Consider the following 21,920-nt stretch of genomic DNA (forward strand, 5'->3'; position numbering starts at 1 on the left):
TCTGTGTCAAGCCTGGGAGGGAAGAAGGCCTGCAGCCTTCACCTTGGCATGCTGCAGTTCTTTCCTTTGCACCTGCCAGGCCTGCAGGATAACTCCATCTTCAGCCAGTGCTACAGATGAGAGAGGGCTCAGCTGCTGGCCCTCCTGTAGGAATTTCCACTCAGACTGGCTGGGAATCAACCTCCCACCTGGATATGATGCTCAGAGAAAGCTGGCTTGTCCCAAGCCCCTTGCTGTGAAAAGGGTAGGTCATCCTGTCACAAGCATCCAAAGCACCCCTGGGAAAGCAGGGGTCTGGGAAGGCTGGCTGTGAATGAAGCTGCAGTGTTTATCTTGACTAGAACAGGATTTCTGCAGCCCTGCTCACTGCATGCCCTCCAAGATGAGCTGTTACACCCCAACCAGCCTAATGAAACATAATTTTAAATCATCCCTATACTCCAAGCAACAGATTGGTAATTTATATGTATGCCACAATCCAACTCGTAAAACCACATGATGTTAAGGATTTCCATTATTGTAAGCATTTTGTGCACAACTTGTTAATAATTAAAACTACTCACTTCTCTGAGTCCACCATAAAAGACTTGAAGTTGGAATGTGATTTAATCTGAGGCTATGGTGTTTTCCTACTGCAGTGCATACAGCCTATAAAATGCCCAATTGTTGTGAAACTGTTGGATCAGGCACATAAGAGTCAACTTAGCATGGCTTTTTTACAGATCCAAAGGTTTAGAAACACTTCAGATGAAGCTAACACATGTACCTCCATCCTCACTTCCTGAAATTCAGGTGACATTTCTCAGCCAAAAAGAAAACAAACAGGCAGCAACATCAGTCCTGCCTGACTTTTTGTCTATCTCTGACAAATTATGCAAATACCCAGTTTTGAATGCTGAGAAGGTCTGTGTTGAAAATTGCAGTTCAGGACAAGTGATCCCATTTCCCATAACAATGTTTTGGCATGTGGACCCTATTCCTGGCAGGTAACATCAGAGAAAGTGAAACTTAACATGTGACCACCCTTTGGGTACAGTTGTACTCCTCTGAGTTTTGCAGAAATTGTAGGCCTATTGTAAGTTCCATTAACATGAAGTAGAAGTTTAATTTAACATGGATAAATGAAGCGTGGGTGTACTGATATATTAGGAAGAATACCATTACCCAGAAAATTATAGTGGTCTCATGAGGTGGTAAAGGAAACTAAAGAAATTTTATTTAGTTAAGTTATACCACTGGGGGTTTTGATAGGCTTGTTTTTGCTTTGTAATCAAGTGCAACATTATTTTATTATCATGGTTATACTATTATTACAGTGTAATCTTCCACTTGATTACAAATCAAACCCAGTGATAACTACAATAATAAAATAATGTGTTAACATAATAATCCAGCAAAACATAATAAAATAGGTGCTGTTCATCAGGCACAGCATCGCCAGCCAGTCAAGGGAGGGGATTGTCCACTCTGCTCTCACTGGGGTGGCCTCACCTTGAGTGCTAGGGACAGTTTTGGGTGCCACAAGAAAAGGAGACTGAGAACAGACCTCACTGAGGTCTGCAGCTTCCCCATGTCAGGAGCAGACACTGATCTCTTCTCTGGTGACCAATGAAGGACTCAAGGAAATGGCCTGAAGCCAAGTCAGGGCAGGGTTAGGCTGGAAATTAGGAAAAAATTCTTCACCCAGAGGGTGGCTGGGCACTGGAAGGGGCTGCCCAGGGAAGTAAACACAGCCCCAAGCCTGAGAGAGCTCAAGGAGCATTTAGACAATGCTCTCAGGCACATGGTAGGATTTTTGGGGTTTCCTGTGCAAGGCCAGGAGTTGGACACAATCATCCTTGAGGGTCCTTTCCAACTTATAGGATATTCTATGATTCTAAAATTCTAATTGTTGTCTAAAGTTTCACAAACACAAATGAATAATATGATTGCTATGTATAATTAGCTACTCCCAAGGTACAAGAGGCACTTATCCCAAAATGGACTAGAAAATCTTGGAAGAATCATTATGGAAAGTAGATAAAGTAAGGTGTAAAAGGTATATTTAAAGGACTTCATCCTGAAAGTTCTTTTTCCTGTATTCATGCTTGTCAACATCAACTTGCTGTGTTCTATCAATCAATCTTGTTCTGCTGCTGTGCATCTTGGATTGACATAGCCAGCTAGATTTAAACAAGAAAGTAGACTCACTGCTCTTGGCTTCTCCTGTGTTAAAATGCAATCTCCCTTCCTGCTAATTTCAAATTGACTGATCAGAAGAAATCAACAAAAGTCCAACTGGAAAATTCAAAATTTTATCCAACAAATCCAAAATTTAAATAGTGGAGCGAGAAGTAATTTCCATTCAGAACAAATGCACAGGCAGAAGGGCAGAAGTCTGCTGCCTCCCAGAACCAGCCATTAATATTCATGGGTGTCAGACATGCATTTACAGTCTCCTGCATCCCAGTGGGTGCCAAATAGGTATGGTAAGAGCCTGTCATACAATTTCCATATCTCAGCAACACCGAGACCTTTCCATACAGCTGCTGCCTCTGATTGAGGATGGAAATAGACATTTATAAAAACAAGCAAACCACCCAAATCTTACCAAAAATAAACACGTTGCAGAACAAAATATACATCAGAAGGTGGGGAGGTATTGGTCAGAATAACAGCTGGTCTGTCCTGATAACTCCAGCGCTGCTGGAGAACTGAGGCTCCCACCAATATGTCAACAGAAATGGAAATCAAACCACCCAAATAAACAACCATGAATCAACAGAGCCTTATCAACCATCCTGCCTTGCCCATCAAATCTCACACCTAAGAGCTGATAGAGGAACACTTCATGTTTGTATTTTACTCATTGAACTTTCTAGTCCTGAACTTTTTTCATCTAGGAAGCAAGACAGCATCTTGGATGAGAGATTCACTCACTGCTGTCACTGGGCTTATCAGACTGCCTGCAGGAACAGCAAACTTTTCCAACAAAAAAACTTGTTACAACCAGAAAACACAGAGACTGGAAAAATGGAATATATCTTTGAAACTAATGCACAAAACCCAATTTTCAATGTAGCACGTATTCTTAATGACAGCCTAGTCTCCATGACAGGTTCATGCACAGATTCCCCTCCTGCCATTAGCATCTTCAATGGCAATTTTGGCAGAATAGCCAGTAAAGATTAATTCAGTTCCCCTTGTAATTTGTCCATTCAGGAAAAGATTGTATTTTGTGCAAAATAGTGCAAGGCAGAGGAATTGGCATATGGTCCCTCTTCCATCTATGTAATTTTCATTTAATTTCCATGCAAGCAGATGAATCACATAGAGCCTGTTTCCCAGCATGTGCCGATAAAACACAAAGTGGGAACTTACTGCTACTCTTACTGTTATGTCTCAAGGAAGTGAACTAACTTATGAGGGTATTTTAATGAATAATAGACAACTCTAGAACGAGAATTTCAAGGAATATGTCACACGAATTGGATAGAGACAGTAAAATAATAATTTGCTGAGTAGAATTTTATATCAATTCGACTGACGGATGGGAAAGGAAGTAGAATGAAAAAGTTAATTCTGAGTTAATTGTGACCCAATCGTAGAAACATGCATAATTTAAACTAATATATTACACTGGGATATTTGTCTTACAACATATTCAAGGGAGTACTAGAGATTTCATCTCACTTCTCTGTGTTTCTTTGCATGTTGTGTAAAGCAACTGTCTGTAGATGTATTGGTCTGCCCAATGGCAGTGATTTTGCCCATCTTTTTGAACACAAAAGCTGACGTGGTCCACAAAATCCATGTCTTCTAAAAATGCAGCAGTCTATTGATCAGGTCTTGGCATTTCAACAGCATTCAGGTTAAGCCCTTAAGGCAAGAAATTATGATATTATTGTATTGATCACATAAAGTTACCATACACTAAAAAGAAATTTTACTTCTTTTCACACAGTGCTTCCCATAACATTATAGAGACAAAGCACCAAATATGTCAGGATGTACACAAATACATCGAAGAGCAAAATGCAGATGAGGCATCCATCTGCATCAAACAGCAAATTTCCCAAGTGATGAGAGAAAACAGCCTCAAGTTGTGCTGTAGGCAGTTAAGATTGCATATTACAAAAAAATTTTCTTCATTGAAGGGTAGTCAAGCACTGCAAAAGGCTGCCCAGGGAAGTGATGGGATGTGAGTCCCTGTCAGAGTTCAGAAAATACAAGGATGTGGTGCTCAGGGACATGGCTTGGTGGTGCCCCCGGTAGTGTCAGGTTTATGGTTTGATTTGATGATCCCAGAGGTCTTCCCCAACCTAAACGATTCTGTTAACACAGAACAGAGACTGAACAAGGATGAAAGAGCTTTTCAATGTTAAATCCAGACAGAGAACAGAAATACAGCTGACCAGCCTTGGGGTTCTGGGGTTTCCCTCGAGTTCTCTGCTATCTGCAGCTGCAGCCAGGAAAATGAAGCCATGTGTTAATCTTTACAACAGACTGCAATAGGAACGTTCCTGGAAATTGTGGCTGTTCCTTGAAAAGTGTGGAGAAACACATTCTACTTCCTCAGCCCAATTTCACTCTGCTGAGGTTAGCAAGAGAGCAAGTTCTCAGCATGAGATAATACATCTCAGATATTTGGTGCATGGAAGTGTTGCTAGATTTAGCTGCAGTCACCTTCTAGGAAGGAAAACAAGGAACTTGTGGGTAAGAGAAAGCATAAGTAAAAGCAATAACTGGTATGGGGTGTTCAGGATGGACAGAGTGGCAGAAGCCACTGAGATGCACTCCTCTATCACAGCTCACCCATGATCACAGCTATGTCTTAAAATCTGGGTCACAAATATGATGCTTCTAAGTGGAGAATATTTTATTTCTCACTTAACTAATGTTAGGGTAAAGATTAAGAGGAGTTGCTACTCTTTCATTCAGGTGCAGGCAGCTCCCTTGCTCACTGGGGTGTTGGGACACCAGGCTTTGTGGTGTGGCTGGGGAGGCAGTGAGCATTTTAACTGGGTTTTTCTCCAGATGAGGAGCACACAGGTAAACCTGTATGTAAAACAGCAAAGACTAAAATTAACTCAGTCTTGGTAAAACGTTTGCAATTCCAGTTAAATCATTTCTCTTGATTTTAAAATTTTAAGAATGGGGATGAAACATACCCAAGGAGTACTCTGGGCATCTGTGTCTCACATGGCTCCAGTGCCTGGAGCTGGTGCTGCTCTTCCTCTCAGATGAGGCTAAATCTCTGGAAAATACATAACCTTTCTTCATTTTATTTGGTATCTCCATGATCTGCCTAGTGCCTTTATGAAGCACCAAATTTACTGCTGGAACAGTTTACCATCATAGGGTCTTTCTTCTTATACATAACAGTTCTGGTTTTCCCATTATCTTCTATCAATTTCTGGTTTGCTACAGAGCATGTGAGTTTATATTTCTTTTCAACTAAACTCATAAAAGTTAATTACAATGAGGCAATGCACTTACAAAGCTCCTACTGGATCCAACAGGCTATTGTCATAAAAAGTAAATAAAGGTTCATGCATTTTAAAGCACATTTAGCTTCACTGATGTAGAAGCAAATTGGGCATGAGAAGATTGCACTGACGGCATTAAAACTGCTGCTGTATTTAAATTGACATCAGTAAAACAGAGATCTATAAAGCAAAAATGTAACTATACACACTACAGACTTTGGGGTCTTTACACTCCTCTGAAATTTAAAACTTGTTGCATCTTCAAAAAATTTTAAGCAAAAGGATGAAATAAAAATTAAAATTGGATCTAAAACTTTACTATTTGCATTAAATAAAAACATTTAAATTAGTGTAATTCAAAACTAATGAGTCATTCTTGCACATAAAAGATGTATTTTGGTTGGGCAATTCTCAATTCCACCAAGCAAGCAGGACAGACCCATCCAATTTGATGTCTAAAATATGAAAAACAGCTCCCTGATTGGATGCAACATACGAGCTGTGGGTAAACTGGAAAAATATAAGGCCATATGTTCAACCAGTGTAATACAATTTACTCCACTGAAATAATCTAAAGTATTTTAACATTTCCCTTCACCTCTTAGGAACAGGCAGGGCAAAAGTGGACTCTACCAGTTTCTTCTCCACATTTGTAGAGGTAGCATCCAAGGAAACATCCTGAGATACCTGGGTGATAGTTTATGTGGCTTGTGCTTACCTAGAATCTCTTTTATGGTGTGCTTTGTGGTGACACCACATCTCCAGCTGAGCTGTGGAGCTGGGAATGCTGAAAAAAATCTCACCCCCACTTCACCAAGAGCACACTGGGGCTTTGTTACCTAACCTGCTCTGCAGCCTGCTCTCATTGCCACTCATTGCCCAGCCTTACCCAGTGTAGGGCTGATGGGCACAGCTGACCCCATGATGGCTTCCTGAGCCCTGGTAGAGCTGTAAGAGAGGAAATTCTGGTAACAGGTTGCACTGGATAAATCTCAAAAGGGAAAGCAGCCCAGTTTATCAGCTTTTGAAGAAAAGTTTCAAAGCACATTTGCCTCTCAGAAAGTACGAAGGTGAATGGAGGCTCTGTTTTTTCACACTGCAGTGTTAGGATTTTCTAATTAAAAACTGCTTCTTTGCAAGAAAGTTAAGGGTTTTGATTTCATAAGTCGCTAAGAGATTTGTCCTGGCTTTCTGTTGCTACACACTGAAACACACATATTTTATCCTAAATATCCCAAAAGAAGGCAGCTGGAAGGAAAGAGGCTCTGAAAAATGGAAGATATAACTGCAGCAGCTCAGTGTCTTAATGATACTTGGTAGCAATAGGACACAAGAAGTCGGAAAGTTCTTTTCAATCCTGCATTCCTGTGGGATCAGGAAAACTCCCCTTGTGATCTTTGTGATTTCACTTTCTTATTTGAATTATGTAGCTCAGCATAATATTTTTCTAAGGTGAGTTTGCTTCCTTTATCTTTTAAACATTTTTGGTTTTTAATCAAGTTAATCAATGAAATTAACAAAAAGCCCTCAGCAGTCTCAGCCAACCCAGAAGAGAGGAGTTCACTCCTTTTGCAGCAGGAAAAGCAAAACACAAGAACTTTAGGGAGAGCCAGTCCCACCAAGCCAATGCAAAGGCAATCACAAGAAGCTTTTTTCATGCCAATCCACATTAAACAAATGGATGCCCACAGAAACACACTTTAGAATCAGTCCCTGCCCGAACAGGAGCACACTCCAGCACTGAGCTGAAGGCTCCACACTGTGCAACTCTGGGTCACCTTACCTGGGCAAATGCCAGCTCATTTCTCTTACCTGTAAATTCCATAAAGCTCTAACAGGAGACTGGCTCTGATGATACTAAACCTAATGAACAGCCATGGCATGAAAGGAGCTGCATTGCAGTGGCAGAAGAGATTTCCTCAGACTCAGGGGAGAGCAGCAAAACATCTCAGACCCATCTCAGGTGAAAGATGCTGCTGCAGTCATGCCATGAGCTGCAGTCATAACCAGGCAGAAAGAGAGTGAAGAGGTTAGAGGAGACAGCAAATTGCTCTGGCAGAAGCCCTAGCCTCTCTGCATGTCCCGTCAATGTTCCCACTGACTTTAGCATAGTCAGAATCTCCTCTCATGGATTTTGTAGGAAGCCATTCCCAGGTGCCTTATGTTTACAGCTATTTACCTGTAGCCTGCTTCCACTGAGCAAAATGGAGGAGAAATCCATCTAGAAAACAAAATCTAAGGTGTTCTGTGGCATTCCTGGTTTTCATTTTTCCATATTTAAGGGGGAAAAAAGTAAGTACTGGACGTCACTTTAAATCTCAGAAATAAGGTCTCATGCTTCCATGCAGGTTATAAGAACTGATTTTGTTCAGGCCTTTCTGCAAGAACCTCTGTCGGCAAAAAACTGTCAGACCCCTGGGGCAAACAATGAATCTCTGCAGTATCCTTTGGCAAGCTGTGAAAATCTGGGCCACAAGCACATTTTCCTGAAAAGGCCAGGATTAGCTCCCAGTCTGGCAGTGCTGCCACGTATCAAGGCTGTGGCTCACACACACCTGATCTGCCCGGTGCCAGGCTGGGATGCTGGCACAGACCCCTCATTCCCTGATGGGCACCCTGCTCTGGAGGGCACACCTGGGAGCTTTGGGATCCTCTGCACCTGTCTGGAGGGGTGTTATTTATCTAAATCTAACAATCTGACTCACAGGGTGTGCAATCTGTAAATTTTATTGCAGCCAACAGAGAGCAGCCACAGAACCTCCTCGACGACCAGCCCTCACCATGGAAGCTACCAGAAACAGAGGCTGCTGGAAGTGTTTGTGCTCTGCTCCTCTGTGCTGGACTGAGCAGCCTGAGCTCCATGGGCAGCAGCCTGAGCTCCATGGGCAGCAGCCTCATCCCTGGCAGATCGCAGGCTAAAAGCTCCATTAACCCACAGCAGGAAAAGGAGCTGGTTGCTTAACAGCAAGGGGTTTGGAGGAGCAAAAAAAGCATGTTTACAAATGTGGAATGTTTATTGTTCTCTCATGTTTTCTCCTAATGCTGGCAGATTGACAAGATCCTCTTGTCAAAAGGAACAAATACAGAGACGACAGTGAAGAATATCTCTGCCTATTCCAAGAAGCCAGCCAAAGTCAGAGCTGGATGATATACAGGTGGCACAGGGTGAAGAAATAACAAGAAAGAGGCAGGTGGTAAAAAAATTAAATAGCAACTGTTCTGCCTTTTTATCTGACAGCAGAATTTGGTCTTCAGAGTCCTATAAACTAATGCTCCAAAATGTGGATAATAGCTGAGCTCAAATGAGTCACAAGGACCTGGTACAAAACTGCCAGGCCCTACCCACAGCAGTAAGCAAGGTGCCATTGAAACTCTGAAGCTGGCACTGATTTGTTCTGGTGACAATTATCTTTGTATCACAAACCCTCTGCTGCATCATCCAGAGCTCAGCAACAGAGGAAGCAAGATCAGAGACCTCAGGCAAGGGGTCCTTTGCTTTCCTCTTGGAAATAAGGAAAGGCTTGCCACATGCAAATGACCCTGAGGAATGGGCAAAAAGTTGTAGGAACAGCTCCTGTGTGAGATGGGGCACCCTGGGAGCTCAGGCAGAGCTGCTGGCATCACAGATGGACACACTGAGCCCTTTCCTTAGAGGAAGGTGCTTGCTGACCACAGAAAGCAGGTCCTGTTCCCCACAGGCTCCAGAGAGCTGCCCAGTTCATGGCACACACCAGCAAACTCCAGACCAGATCTCACAGCTTCATGGCCCTGGAATGGCTTCTGCTGATTGGATGTGCTAGATAGAATTTGAGCTTCCCAGCAGTGTTATAGGGTTGGAAATACATTTCCATTCAGCATTAGAATAAATGTGTAAGTTACCAGATTTTTGCAAAAAGGGAGTTATATTAAAAAATACATATTTTCAAGACAGAAATTCTAGCTTATGGCTTGAAATATAGTCTGATACACCCCGGTGATCATTGTGCTACTGGCTAAATTTTTAATTTTTTGCAACAGATCACCATAAGCCTGGCAGAATGGGGACTTGGGCTCCACATGCTGCAAAGTACCTCACCAACAATGAGAATAACCCCATCCCTCTTCCAGCTTCCCAGGAGAAGTGCTGCAGACATAGATACATTTCTACAGCCTCAATTAAAAGTGCGATTAGACAAAAGCAGTCTGAACAGCTTTATTTGCCATGACATGCTACTCGGGATGCCTCCAGAGCAGTAGCCAGAGAAAGCCCCTTATTTCAACCTTTCCCATAAGACATCGAGTGGTGCATGGCAAAACAGAGCCCAGGCTCCCACAAAGTGCAGCAGAGCAGCTCCAGGGGACAGGGGACTGAGGAAAGCAGCTAATGAAGAATAACAGCATCCATTTCCAGATGGAAAGTGCACAGCAGAACATCATGTGGAACGTGCCACAGCCAGTTATTAACCCCAGGTCACTCACACTGCCTCAGCTAACACACAGCAGTGCAGGTAAGGATTCCAAAATATCCCAGAGGCCAGGGGATAATTGCAGCTGGCTGCGCCCAGGAATTGTAGCCCCAAACACTTGCTCTGACTTTGGCCCCTACACCCTGGACACAGCAAAGAGCCTGGCCTGGGTCAGGGTCTGGAGTGGCTGTGCTCTCACATGGGGTGGAGGAAAGACTCAAACCATACTGCCAGACAAAGCTGGGGGATTGCTGACACCAGGTCCTTGCTGTCCTTCCTGGTGGGGCACAGGGCTCCGAGGATGCCATTCAGGTGGCACTTGGGGCGACCTACTGCCTGCTCCTCTCAGATTTGTATTCTGGCTGTCACATCCTGCTTACCATGATAATACTGCAAAGTTACCAGTAGCACATAGGCTTGCTAAGGGAAGGACAGATTTGTCCTGAGGGGGAGAAAAGATATCCATACAGAAGACTTACACCAGATCCCCATGGAATTTTTAGGGGGAATTTACAATACAAGCCAAGGTTTTACTAAAATCTGAATTTTTATGGGGTTGGTTCTTATTATATTAAAAGTGACAAGCTTTCTAAATCTGTCTGTAGAGGTGCAGCATAAGGAGAAAAAGCAGCTCAGTTGCCAATAAGTACGTGACCATCTGCCCAAAGAAGTGATGTCAGGTCAAGTGCTGAACACTGTTATAAATTAATCTACCAGAAGACAGACAGATCTAGCACCTGAAGGTGTTAGAAATTAGGAAAAACTGCTTTCCAGAAGATCCAAGTGCACTCTGTACCTCTTCTTGCTCTACCCAAGTTTAGGTTGAGAGACACTCTTCAAAAGACAAATTTTTAAAACCAACCTCCAAATTGACAACCGTATGTTTGCAGACAGCAAACAGGACTTGCTTTCCTGAATTTATAAAATTTACTTATGGACTGCTTCATTACTTGCAAGTCCTGTAACCAAAATCCATTCCCAAAAGGAGGAATTCAGCAGAAAGCAAGCCGAGATATAAGCTTGACCAGAAAAATGTTCAATGTCCTCTTCCCAGAACAGAACCTCACTATCAGTGCTGTCTTGTTTTATGTAGCACAGCTGCAGCTCATCAGGGATGAGTTTTATGGGCTGCTCAGTTTTGGATCTTTCTCTTACTCAACCTGGTGAGGACTGAAACTTCAACAGGAATTAGAAAGGTGTGTATGAGGAAGCCACTTCAGTTAAATGAACATTCCCAGACAAGAGTAACAATCAGTACAAGTGTTACTGGGGACATTTTACTTCACTAAAAATAAAAAGTGCCTTAAGCACCGTGTCTGTATCATGGAGTACTTGTGCCCACATAAACAGCTTAACTGCATCCATGGTTTTACAGCATTTCTGCTTCTTCTTCATTCCTGGTCAACCCTCAACACACCATCAGGGTTACAAGCTGGTTTTGGGGTTCTTAGCATAACTGCTATAAAACTGCAACATGCCTCTAGAAGAGTGGCTAGAAGATTTTTTATTTCTATGAAATTAATTGAGATAAAAGGAAAGACATGAAAAGGAATAGAAAATATTCATGTTAATTTGCTAATTTCATGTGAAGTATTTATCTCAATGGAGAATATTGCACTAGAGCTATATACAGCCTGCCTGTTGAGAAAGTCCTGGGGATGGGGCTGCTGCATGGATGAACAAGTGAAATTTCATCAGTTAGGAAAGAATACACGTATATAAAGTCCAAAAGACTATATCCATCTCATATTGGTGCCATTCCACAAATATCAAATTCTACTGCTCATCTCCCATAAATGAAGCATATAAAATCTTGAGGAGATTTTCAGACAAGACATCACTAAAAACACACATCAAAATAATGAGAAAGAATAACAAAAGGCTACAGTAAGTTAAATTGCTCTGACAATTTTTAAAAGCAATTCTGCTATAATAAGAGTAGTGAGAATATTACTTTAAAGTACCATGGAGCACCATGGTCTTTCCTTCGAAGTGCTTTGTACTCCTCAGATAATGACACTTTCCTCACTCATCTGGCTTCCAGTCTTTATTGTCCAAAATTAAAAGTATAAAAAAAAATTTAAATAAACTAGATAAAAAGCCAGACATAAAGCACGGATAAGCTCAGGCAACATCAAAAATGAAATTAAGAGGAAATTTATGTGTGTGGAGCAAATCCAGCTTTCAATATGACAATTAAAAGCTCTGACTCAAATGTTTTTGAAGAGGGTGATGCAAATATAAGTTTAATAGATTTAATCACTGCTGAGAAAGGGTGTGGAACATCCACTCCTTCCTCTTGACAGGTATCATTGGCCTCTCCAGTCCTGAGCTCTTGTGCAAATTTCAGCTCTTCAGCCTTTGACTCTCTCTTGACCAGAAGCCATCAGTTTTCCACCAACGCAAGCCAAAGCTGTGTAGGTTCCTAATGCTGTTTCCATACGTGATCAAGCAGAGAGTCATCACAGGGTGCACATTTTCAGTGGCTCTGAAAAATCCTGCAAGTTAACATTTAGCTGCCTCAAAATATTTTGCAACCAGGGACCCATACTCAATGAGATACAGAGAGTATCTTTTTAGTATTCCCTCCCTTCTCTCACTCTAAGCACAATTTAAACCTTGGGTAGCAGAAAAGAAGCTGTTCTATGGATTCAGGGCACATCATACAGAGCTTTCTTTCTCAACAGCAACACAGATACGTCACAACTTAATCCCATTTGTCACATTAGGTAAACAGGCAGTTGTTCATGTGGAGAAAATTCAGTAGCAGGACTATCTCAACTAAAGTTTCTTATATGTCTAATAATCTGCAAAGAGGGTGAGTAATGATGCAGTGGGTTTTCAGATTTCACAGAATTATTTAGGTTACCTGAGGTTACAAGAAAGCTTAGGGGCTTGGAAAGAGAATAAATTCTGCTGGCTGAACACACAGTGTAGCAGCCTACTGATGGATCCTACTGATGTCAAAAGACAAACTAACATTTCCTGTTGGATATAAATTTCACTGCACACACCCCAGGTACAAGGTGTTGTTGGAGAGAAAAAAAATCCCATCTCTGAATTTATGACAGAGATAGTGCAAGCAGTGTAGGAGTTTCCATTCACTCTCACCCTAGCAGAAGAAAATGTAGTGGTTACTATGCACAAACAGAAACATTGTGCATTTAAAACTATTAGGAATAAAAAATAATTTCTGAAAGTGATGCAACTGTCAGCTAGAACTTGGTGTAGTCAAGATGCATTTAAGGCCGTGACTTGATATGGTCTTTAAAATGCCTGATCATTTCTAGATACCTGAATGTCACATCAAAGTGCTGAACCACACTTCTTCCCTCCTCTGCAGGGAAACCAGCATCAAAGTCTGCCCAAGCCCTCAGCACATCTCTGTCACCACACAATAATGATGGTAATTATCAATAATAACAATAATGTGGGTGTAAATCTGCTCTGGCAGCTGGGGCTGATGAATACTGCATCCCACACCAGCCCCCCTGGAAGCTGCATCAGCCCCCAGCATCACAAAGGGAAGAGAGAGCCTGCACTGGGAGTCACAGAGGGTCTGCTGACTGCTCCTTGGCCACACTGACAACTTGTTGGCAGCTGTGAACCTTCTGCAAGAACCAAGAAAGCTTAATGTCCTCTGCAACCTCCACTCAGATCAGCTGATGAGATTCTCTTGCATTCCTTCACCAGCCCTCTCTTTCTTGCTCATAAACACATAACACGATGTAAACCCACTGCTGCTTTTCCCTAAAGTGCTCACAGGCGAGGACACAATCTCCACCTTTTGTCTGAAGCTCCATCATGTGTAAGATACCTGATGCCCTATCAGTATTTTTACAAATATACCAGTATTTTTAATTAATCAGGCATTTCTCCATTGAGATGAAACACTGTGTACATTTCTCGTTTACTCTTCCCAACACATGCTTATTAATTAGCATACTAATTTGCTTAGTTCTTTAGTAACTGCATGCCAGGGAAAATGTTCTCAGTTGTCAAATGCAACTCATCGATTACTGTAAGACACTTAAAGATTAATTGATAAATATATCCGAGCCCTGATTAATTGGTGAAAAATCCATCATGCTGCATCCTGCTGTCCCTTCCGTTATAATAAGGCTCTTGAATTAAATAACAACTTGATTTTTCCTTCTTTTAATTAACAAAACCACCGCAAACCAGAAGTCTTTGTGGAGGGTGTCTATTCAATTTTCTAGTTCTGCTTGAAGTGAAATCCACTTCGTTTATCTTATTAGCCCGAAAGTAAGGAAAGGAGCCTACTCTGAAATAAGTCTCTGTCAACTAGAATTCATCTTTGGGGCTGAGAGAGCTGATGTGGAAATTTGAAAGTAATTTCTTCACTCTTTATTTGTTATATGCGTTTTTTAAGGTTCCCTTCTGATTACATAAATTAAAAGTGACTTCTACAAATCTGGAAGAGATGAGCTGCATACACTTCCCAGTACAGTACATGGCTGACTTTGAAACAGCCCAGTATAAGATTATGTGGCCTGTATAGAATGAACAAGGTAAAATATACAGAGTAAAAATGACTGAACATTCACAATGATGCTTCCAAGCAGTAACACGCTCCCTGCTCAGTCCATGGTCATGCACCCCCGTTATTCTCCCAAGAATTCTGCTGATGTAAAAACATTTTCCCTCTCCTTACTTCCACAATTTGTAGCTTAAATACTAATAAATAATTATTTCACTAGCATCCTGCTCAGATCAATCCATAAGTTCTTCTGAGGTTTGTTTTTCCCCAAATGGAACTTTTCCTCCTCCTCCCCTCACAAAGCCTGAAGCTGATATGCCTGCTTTGGTCCAGTACCCAGCATTGCCCCAGCAGCCTCCTCAATTCTCAAACTATTTCCACAAATCTTCCATGCCTGTCCTGAAATGATAATTTTTGCCAAAAAATCTACATAGTACTGTTTGTCTGCGAAAGAAATGTTTGGACTATCAACAGCCAATACTGGTTCTCTGGCAAAAAAGGGGGATAATTACCATACCTCTTCAAATCAGTGATATTTCCTTGCTGCTAGAAGGGTGGCATGCTTTACACCTTTAAACTACCTTAAGTAATCATTTTCTAGGCAGAACAGAAAATCCATTTCTATTAGTTTCCAAAGACCTTGAAAGTATGTATGTAGGAAGACCACTTCCATAAATTCACCTTTTTAGAGTCACTGGCTAACACAGAATTTATGCAAGTGCAGGTCAGTCACATAATTTAGTATTTATATACTCCCCTTCAAGCTCCAGGGAGCTGGAGTAAAATGCTAAAAATAAAATACACATGTTGTAATACACACAAGATTTAGAGATGGAACTATTCTGACAGTTCAAAATAAAAGATCTGTGTGCATAAGATCTCTGTAGCTAGGCCTGTACCTAAATCACATATTGATTTAACTCACTGTAGACAAGTTATATAAGCTTTGGAATGATGTATGCTTGATCAATGTGTTTTAGAAATTAATCTCTGCCAGACTTACTCATTTAGGCAAGTGAAGAAGTCAGATAAATATCCCTACATTTTATTTTATAGGATAGTAAACCAATTTCTAATCAAATTTGTAAGTAAACAGCATTATTTGTTTCCAAGAAATACCAATATTAAAATACCTTTTTAAGAAAATCTGAAAACAGACTTCAAATATTAGTAAGTTTTATTTATGAAATACACAGATTATAAAATTGATACATGCGTACATAAACATGAGGATCAGAGATACAGAGGAGAGCAAAATACCCCTTTGAAATATCAAGGGATGGAGACTCCCGGCACCACACTGAACAAAGGGATTTGGAGTCTCAGACAGATGAAAGTTAGATGTGTTTGATATTTTACTTTGAGGTGCCAACAGTGATTCCACACTTGTGTGCAGGAGCGATGCCCCACTCCACTGCAAACACACTGACCCTAATGTGGGGAGAAATAAACGTTTACACCTCTACAGGCAGGCCCCTGGGTGCTTTAAAACAGAGCACATTCTCAGGTTAGAGATAGGGAAACTGAGGCATGGAAAGGCAAAATGACCCCCTGAAAGGCACAAGGCAAGCTGAGGTATAAATGCCAAGAGTGAAGGCTTTTATCTGGATAATAAATCTACTAGTGCAAACCTCCTTTCTGATCCACATTTTTGCTCAAATCCCACTGACCGTAGCAGTGGGAGCTCAAGGACAGATCCTGACCCGGCTTAGAGCTGGGTAGGTCATGAACAGTGAACACTCTCAGCTTTTCTGTCCTAGCTCAGCTTTGGGGCAATCCAACCATAAGGTGAAAAGCTGACTCACTGTCTCAGATCCTCTTGGTGGCCTCAGTAATAAGAATCCCCGTCTGACATTATTCACAGGTCATTCCTGGCAGCCTGAACACAAACTCTGCTCCTAGCAGAGAATGAACCTCGGCACAGACCCATGACCAAGCACACACTGACGCTCCCCAGGCTACCAGCACAGGGAAAATCAGGGGCAGCAGCTTGCTGAAGCCTCGGAGGACTCCCTGCAAGAGCAAATATTCAAACTAGGAGGGAAGGCACTTACCGTACAGAACTGCAATGAGCGACACGGGCATGACCAGGATACCCACCAGCATGTCTGCTACTGCCAGTGACATCAGGAAGAAGTTTGTGGCATTCTGCAACTTCTTCTCCAAGGACACAGCCATAATTACCAGTATGTTTCCCCCAATGGTCAGCAGGATGACAACCAAGATCAGGAGGGCTGGCCAATTCTTCTCCCTCACGGACATCCGAGAGGCTTCGCCCTTCTCAGAGGTGTTGAGAGGATCAGATGTAGGCAAACTCTGGTTCAGAGTCAAATTGCTGCTTAAGGACCAAGCCATCAGACCACCATGCAAACTAAAATCCAGTGTAACAGACACTGTTGTTAAGCTGAGTAATATTCCAGTGCTACTTAAAGTGCTCATTGTCTGGGGCTGGTTTCTCTGTCTCTTAACCGTGCCTCAGAGATGATCCCTTTTCCAAATTCCAGGTCCAAGGCAGATGCCGAACATCACAAAACCTGAGCCAGAAAATCATTTGAACTTCCATAGTGAAGTAGACCTTACAGAAGTTAGTGTGGAGCTCTTCTAGTTTCCTTAGGTATGGTAGATGACGACCATTGGCCACCAACCTCAAGAGAAAGGAGACTTTGCAACCTCCAGCTGGTTTCCAAGTTCACCATTCTGAAAAGCAAAGGAAAAGGATATTCTTCACTGAAACCACAGTATACACAGCACCTTCTTTACTCCCCATGCAACTGACATCCTTATTCTTCCCCTTGCTGCTGGCTAGGACATTCTCCAGACTGCAAGCAATTTATCTGAAAGGTACAGACTATGCCTAAAATCATGGGGGAGAGAGGCAGAGAATCACATCAGTGTGCTCTGGCTGGTTAAAAGCTGATTATCACTAATTAAATGTTTTGTGAAACCTGCAAAAGCAAGTCTGAAGAGCAAAATATGTTTCAATTGATATCCACTTCACAGATGCTCTGCTGCTGTGTAAAATAGTAATTGCACAAAATTCCAACCAATCCAGATAGCGCAGCCAAGCACAGGGTAATCCATCACCTTAAATGGAAGGGTTTGGATATATTTTATATATTCTGAGGTAAAATGAAGGTGTTGCAAAAACCCTCGTATCTTAATGATTAACTCTCCTACAATAACAAATATTGTAGCTTGGTTTCTATTGGGAAATGAATGGTGGATAAGATGCAACATCTATTAGGCAATATTGTATGATCCTTCTGGAACAAACGGACAACAAAGAGTAAAGAGAAAATAAAGGACAAACTTTCATAAAAGCTAAGCACTTATTTCTCCTTTTAACCTGTTCTTGTGCCACTGCTTCCTGCTGATCAAGAGCACACAGCCAGGGCAGTAAGCCTAATCCCAGCAGTCTGCTGCTCAGGACTACTGTCCCAGCACCCTCATCCCACACAGTGCGGAGACAGATTTCCTCACAGCATCTCACATGATTTCTGCCACTCCAAAAGTAATTGACAGTGATTATGACCCCTGACTGCCCATGTAACACAGGCAAGAGAACATCATGCTGCTGCTTCTGAAGTCCTTTAGCCTCATGCACTGAGCTAATTTGGTAAATTAAATGTACTATTGACTTCAGGCACATGCCTGCACCCACTAAAGCTAAGGGCATGTATTCCCAGTCCTGGTTAAATCATGTACTCAGCAATTGAATAATTTTGACTGCCAGTGCTGTACAACTGATGAAAAACAGCAGTTTTGCTTTGCACTTCCTCTGAATTAGAGTTAAGCTCTTAACAACCACACAGGGCTGAAAGCACAAAAGGAAAGCATTTAGTTGAACAGTGGTATGGAAGTGGACCAGCAAGCAGAATAAAATCAATAGCAAGTTACTTCTTCTGAGCATATCCTCAACTCTTTGTGCAGTCCACAGGAAAAGAGTTGTTCTATCACTGTTAAATAAATAAGAAAATAAAAGCCAGATTTTAGCTGTTGAATGCACTGTGGCACACATCTGACACAGCAATTGGCTATCCAGGTATCAAAAGCTAAATGTAATTCATAAGATTGCATTTGAATTCATTTAAATAGGAAGTGCTCAGAATCCTATAATAAAATGTTTAACATTCATGAAGCTAATGGGCTTTGTGCACAAAAGTATTTCTTAAATGAGCAGTTCATACAATGAACCCAGATTTGCTTCTGCATTGTAGTTAATTACTCCCAGAGGGTCTCTAAACCTCATATTTAGGAAGAAGTTTTGCACGATGGGCACAGAAAATAATTTTGCAGCTGCCCATGCAGATGAATGAACAAGTGGTCACTGGACCGTTTATTTTTTTCCAACTTAGCTGGTCTCAAAACCAAAAAAAAAGTCTCTAGAAAGTTTCTAAGTACTTCAGAATTTTTTTTCAAAATGTAGCTTTTAATTCAAAGTTGTGATAACAATTTTTTCCAAATCACCTTTCCACAATGAAGGAGACACTTGGCAGCCAAAGAATCATAGACAGGACATGACTTAACTCTAGATCATGAAAACAAACAAATAACCCCCAAACAAAACCACACCACACAAAACAACTCCAAAATAAGGCTCCTGAATTAAAAGTGTTTATTTTTATAACTGCTTAAGTCTGTGTACAGAAATGGCAAGCAGAGTCACTCTCTCTTGCATTTTGCATATTCAGTTTGAAATCTCATGTGGGAATTTGACTACGGGAATGCTCGACTGGGCTCCATCTTCAGAATTAACTGTTCTATTGCCTTGCTAATACTCTTGTTATTATTTTACACAGATCCTGTCTTGAAGTCATCAGTTTTCCTTTTCAGTGCATCCCTCAGTCTCCTCAAGGTAAATCTTTATGACTAATTCCTTCAGCTACAGTCTTCTAAGCACGCCACTGTACCAGAAAAATAATTCACAATTTATTAATGGATTTTACATTTATTTAATAACCATCTCCATAATTTTAAATTGAAACATGGGCCGATCACAGATTTTTTATTCCAATAGCTAACATCAAAGTACACATACCGAATTTTGTGGTCAATCATCAATTCCAGTTCAATCTAGTACTGACAGTCCTTAAAATTATAATTTAAACATTCAGCAAAACCAAGTTCTTTTCTATGCTGCTCCTGCTTTTTGATAAAGTAAAATAGCAATTTCTTTTGGCACATTCTTTGACTTCAGTCTTTAAGTCCAGCTTAAAATAAACTGAATGTAGAAAACCATTTTTGTCTATCAAGAAACACATGAATTATTTAAAGCAGAGGTTGGTATGCTGGAGTTTTTGGATATTTCAGAAGGGTAAGTTGGAGGGAAACAGAAGCTGCAGTGGTTAATAAGCCTGTACTGGTGGGGCACTGGGGGGGCTCACAAGCCTTTGGGAATATTTACCACCATTACACTTGCTGAAAGGAAAAAAACCCAAACCTTTCTTGGAATAAACACAATTATTTTTTCCCTTTGAATTAAATGCATTCATCTTTAGATGTTTTACCTTTCAAAGCTCAGAGCACTTTTTTCTGGAGAGAGACAGGTGCCTGCTGAGAACCTGAGATGTTCCCCGGCCCCCAGCCAGGATCCTGCCTCTCCTGGACACACTGCAGAGCTCCTGAGCTCTCGTGAATCACTGAGGAAACCTCTGGGACTCACACCCTGGATGTCAACAACGTGCATTTGAAATTGGGTAAGAAATCAAGGATTGTCAGTTTAGCCCAAAACAAAGAGCCTGAGTTTCAGGCAGACTGAGGATAATACATTAGTTCATGGTCAGTCTCGATGGAAAAAAATCCCCAGAAGTACTTAATTATCAAAAGTGATGACTTTCAGCAATTTCCACCCCACAAGAAAAACAAGAAACATCCAATGGCATAATGGGTACAAAGGCCATATGCAAGAGAGATTTTTCTCCTCCCAAACTATGGGCAGGATCCAGTTCTCCAAGTCACATTCACATCTCCCCAGTAACCAGATGAAAGCCAACAAACTGCTAAAGAACAAACATTTTTAACTAAAAAGTTGTTCCTTCAGCCTTGACTTTGATGGTAGACCTACATCAGGGAAAAAAATAAATCCGAAGTCAACTAAACTGAACTGCAAGTACTGCAATTTTTGACAGGAAAACAGTTGCAGATAGTTCACAACTATCTGAGCCAGATAGTCAGATGACATAAATTTTTATAGCTCCATGAACCCTTTTCAAAATGGCAAATAATTTAAAATCATATAATAGAATATGCAATTTATGCTCAAGAAGGCAGATTTAAGGCTTCAGTCTTCACTCTAAACCCTGCATTTCTTGCTATTTGCATCTTTTTTTTTTTTTTTTTTTTTTAATCCATTGCCAATTTAATTTTCACTTTTTTGGAACAGAAGGTTGCTTTAAAATACAGATTTTCATGGCAAACTTGCAAAGGCCACTTTCATTTTGGTGATTCAATAAAGTAATATTTTTATATTAAGAGAGTTCTATATTTTGGGCAGTTGGAACTTATCTTTCTCCTTTTTGTAGCAGCACTAGGAAACATCCCTATTTCTGTACAGTTCTATTTTTAAACAGTGTGCAAGAATGCTGCAAGTCCAATGGAGATGACCAGGGGGATGTGGGAGGAAGCCCATTAAATACTGGGTTTAGTTCAGCCCAGACAAAAAGCTCTGAACAGGGATGTATTTGCTGCCTACATCTACCTGCTAGTACTTACAGAGGAAATAGGGAGACTCTTCCAAAAATTGGGCAGCAAAGCAAGAAGCACTTGTGGCAGTGATAGATCTAAGGAAATAACGTATGAAGTAAGAAAAGAAATAGATAAATCTCAGTGCAGGTGTCAGACAAGTGGGACACAGAGACTGTGTGATCTCTATCCTTGCAGAAGCTTGGAACACAGCTGGGATCTACCCCCAAACACCCCATCTAACCTGGAATTTCTTCCTTGAGCACCTTGATATTGGACTAGAGACCTTCAAAAAGCCCCTTTCAGATGGAATTATTCTATAGAATTGGATCAGAATTGTGCTTCTGAGCAAAGCTGTCCAGCATGGGGATGCTTTTGAGGTCCTATCCTTGGATAAACACCCTGTGCTTGTCCCTAGTGCTCAAGCTCAGGATGAGACCAGCACATCCTCTCCCCTTTGCTTTCCCCAAGGCCAGAAATAAAAATGATTTTATTTACAAGTGGGAGACCACAGCTGTGAGGACTCCAGTGTGCCTGGTGTGGGATCCAGGGCCCTGCAGCTGCAGCAGCTCCTGCCCCATCACACCAGAGAGAGGCACACACCAGGGCCAGCTCCTCACCTTCAAACACCTGCTGAGGTCACCTGTGTCTAAGCATCCTACAGTTCAAGCATTCTCTGAAAAGTGGCAATTTTGGAAAGCCACAACTCATTTGAGTCACTTGGCAGCACCAGGAAATCTCCTTGTCTTTTGAAAGCAATGCCTCCGCTGCCAACACAGAGGTAACATTTTCACAATCACTGCAGTGGGGAAAGAAAAGTCAAAA

General features: G+C 41.4%; 1 protein-coding gene across 12 annotated transcripts in view; it reads right to left on the reverse strand.

The window, feature by feature from the left end:
* Positions 1 to 21,920, reverse strand: part of HTR2C (5-hydroxytryptamine receptor 2C) — a 211,870-nt gene that overhangs the window by 24,774 nt on the left and 165,176 nt on the right. For all 12 annotated transcript variants that reach the window (XM_014877233.2, XM_088172902.1, XM_088172899.1 and 9 more), the window contains one exon: positions 16,469 to 17,111. In XM_014877233.2, the coding sequence (XP_014732719.1) occupies positions 16,469 to 16,853 (385 nt within the window). In that variant the 5' untranslated portion in view covers positions 16,854 to 17,111. The remainder of the gene's footprint in view (positions 1 to 16,468; positions 17,112 to 21,920) is intronic.

The sequence above is a fragment of the Sturnus vulgaris genome, chromosome 14, assembly GCF_052056855.1.
Source record: "Sturnus vulgaris isolate bStuVul1 chromosome 14, bStuVul1.hap1, whole genome shotgun sequence".
Classification (NCBI taxonomy): Eukaryota; Metazoa; Chordata; class Aves; order Passeriformes; family Sturnidae; genus Sturnus; species Sturnus vulgaris.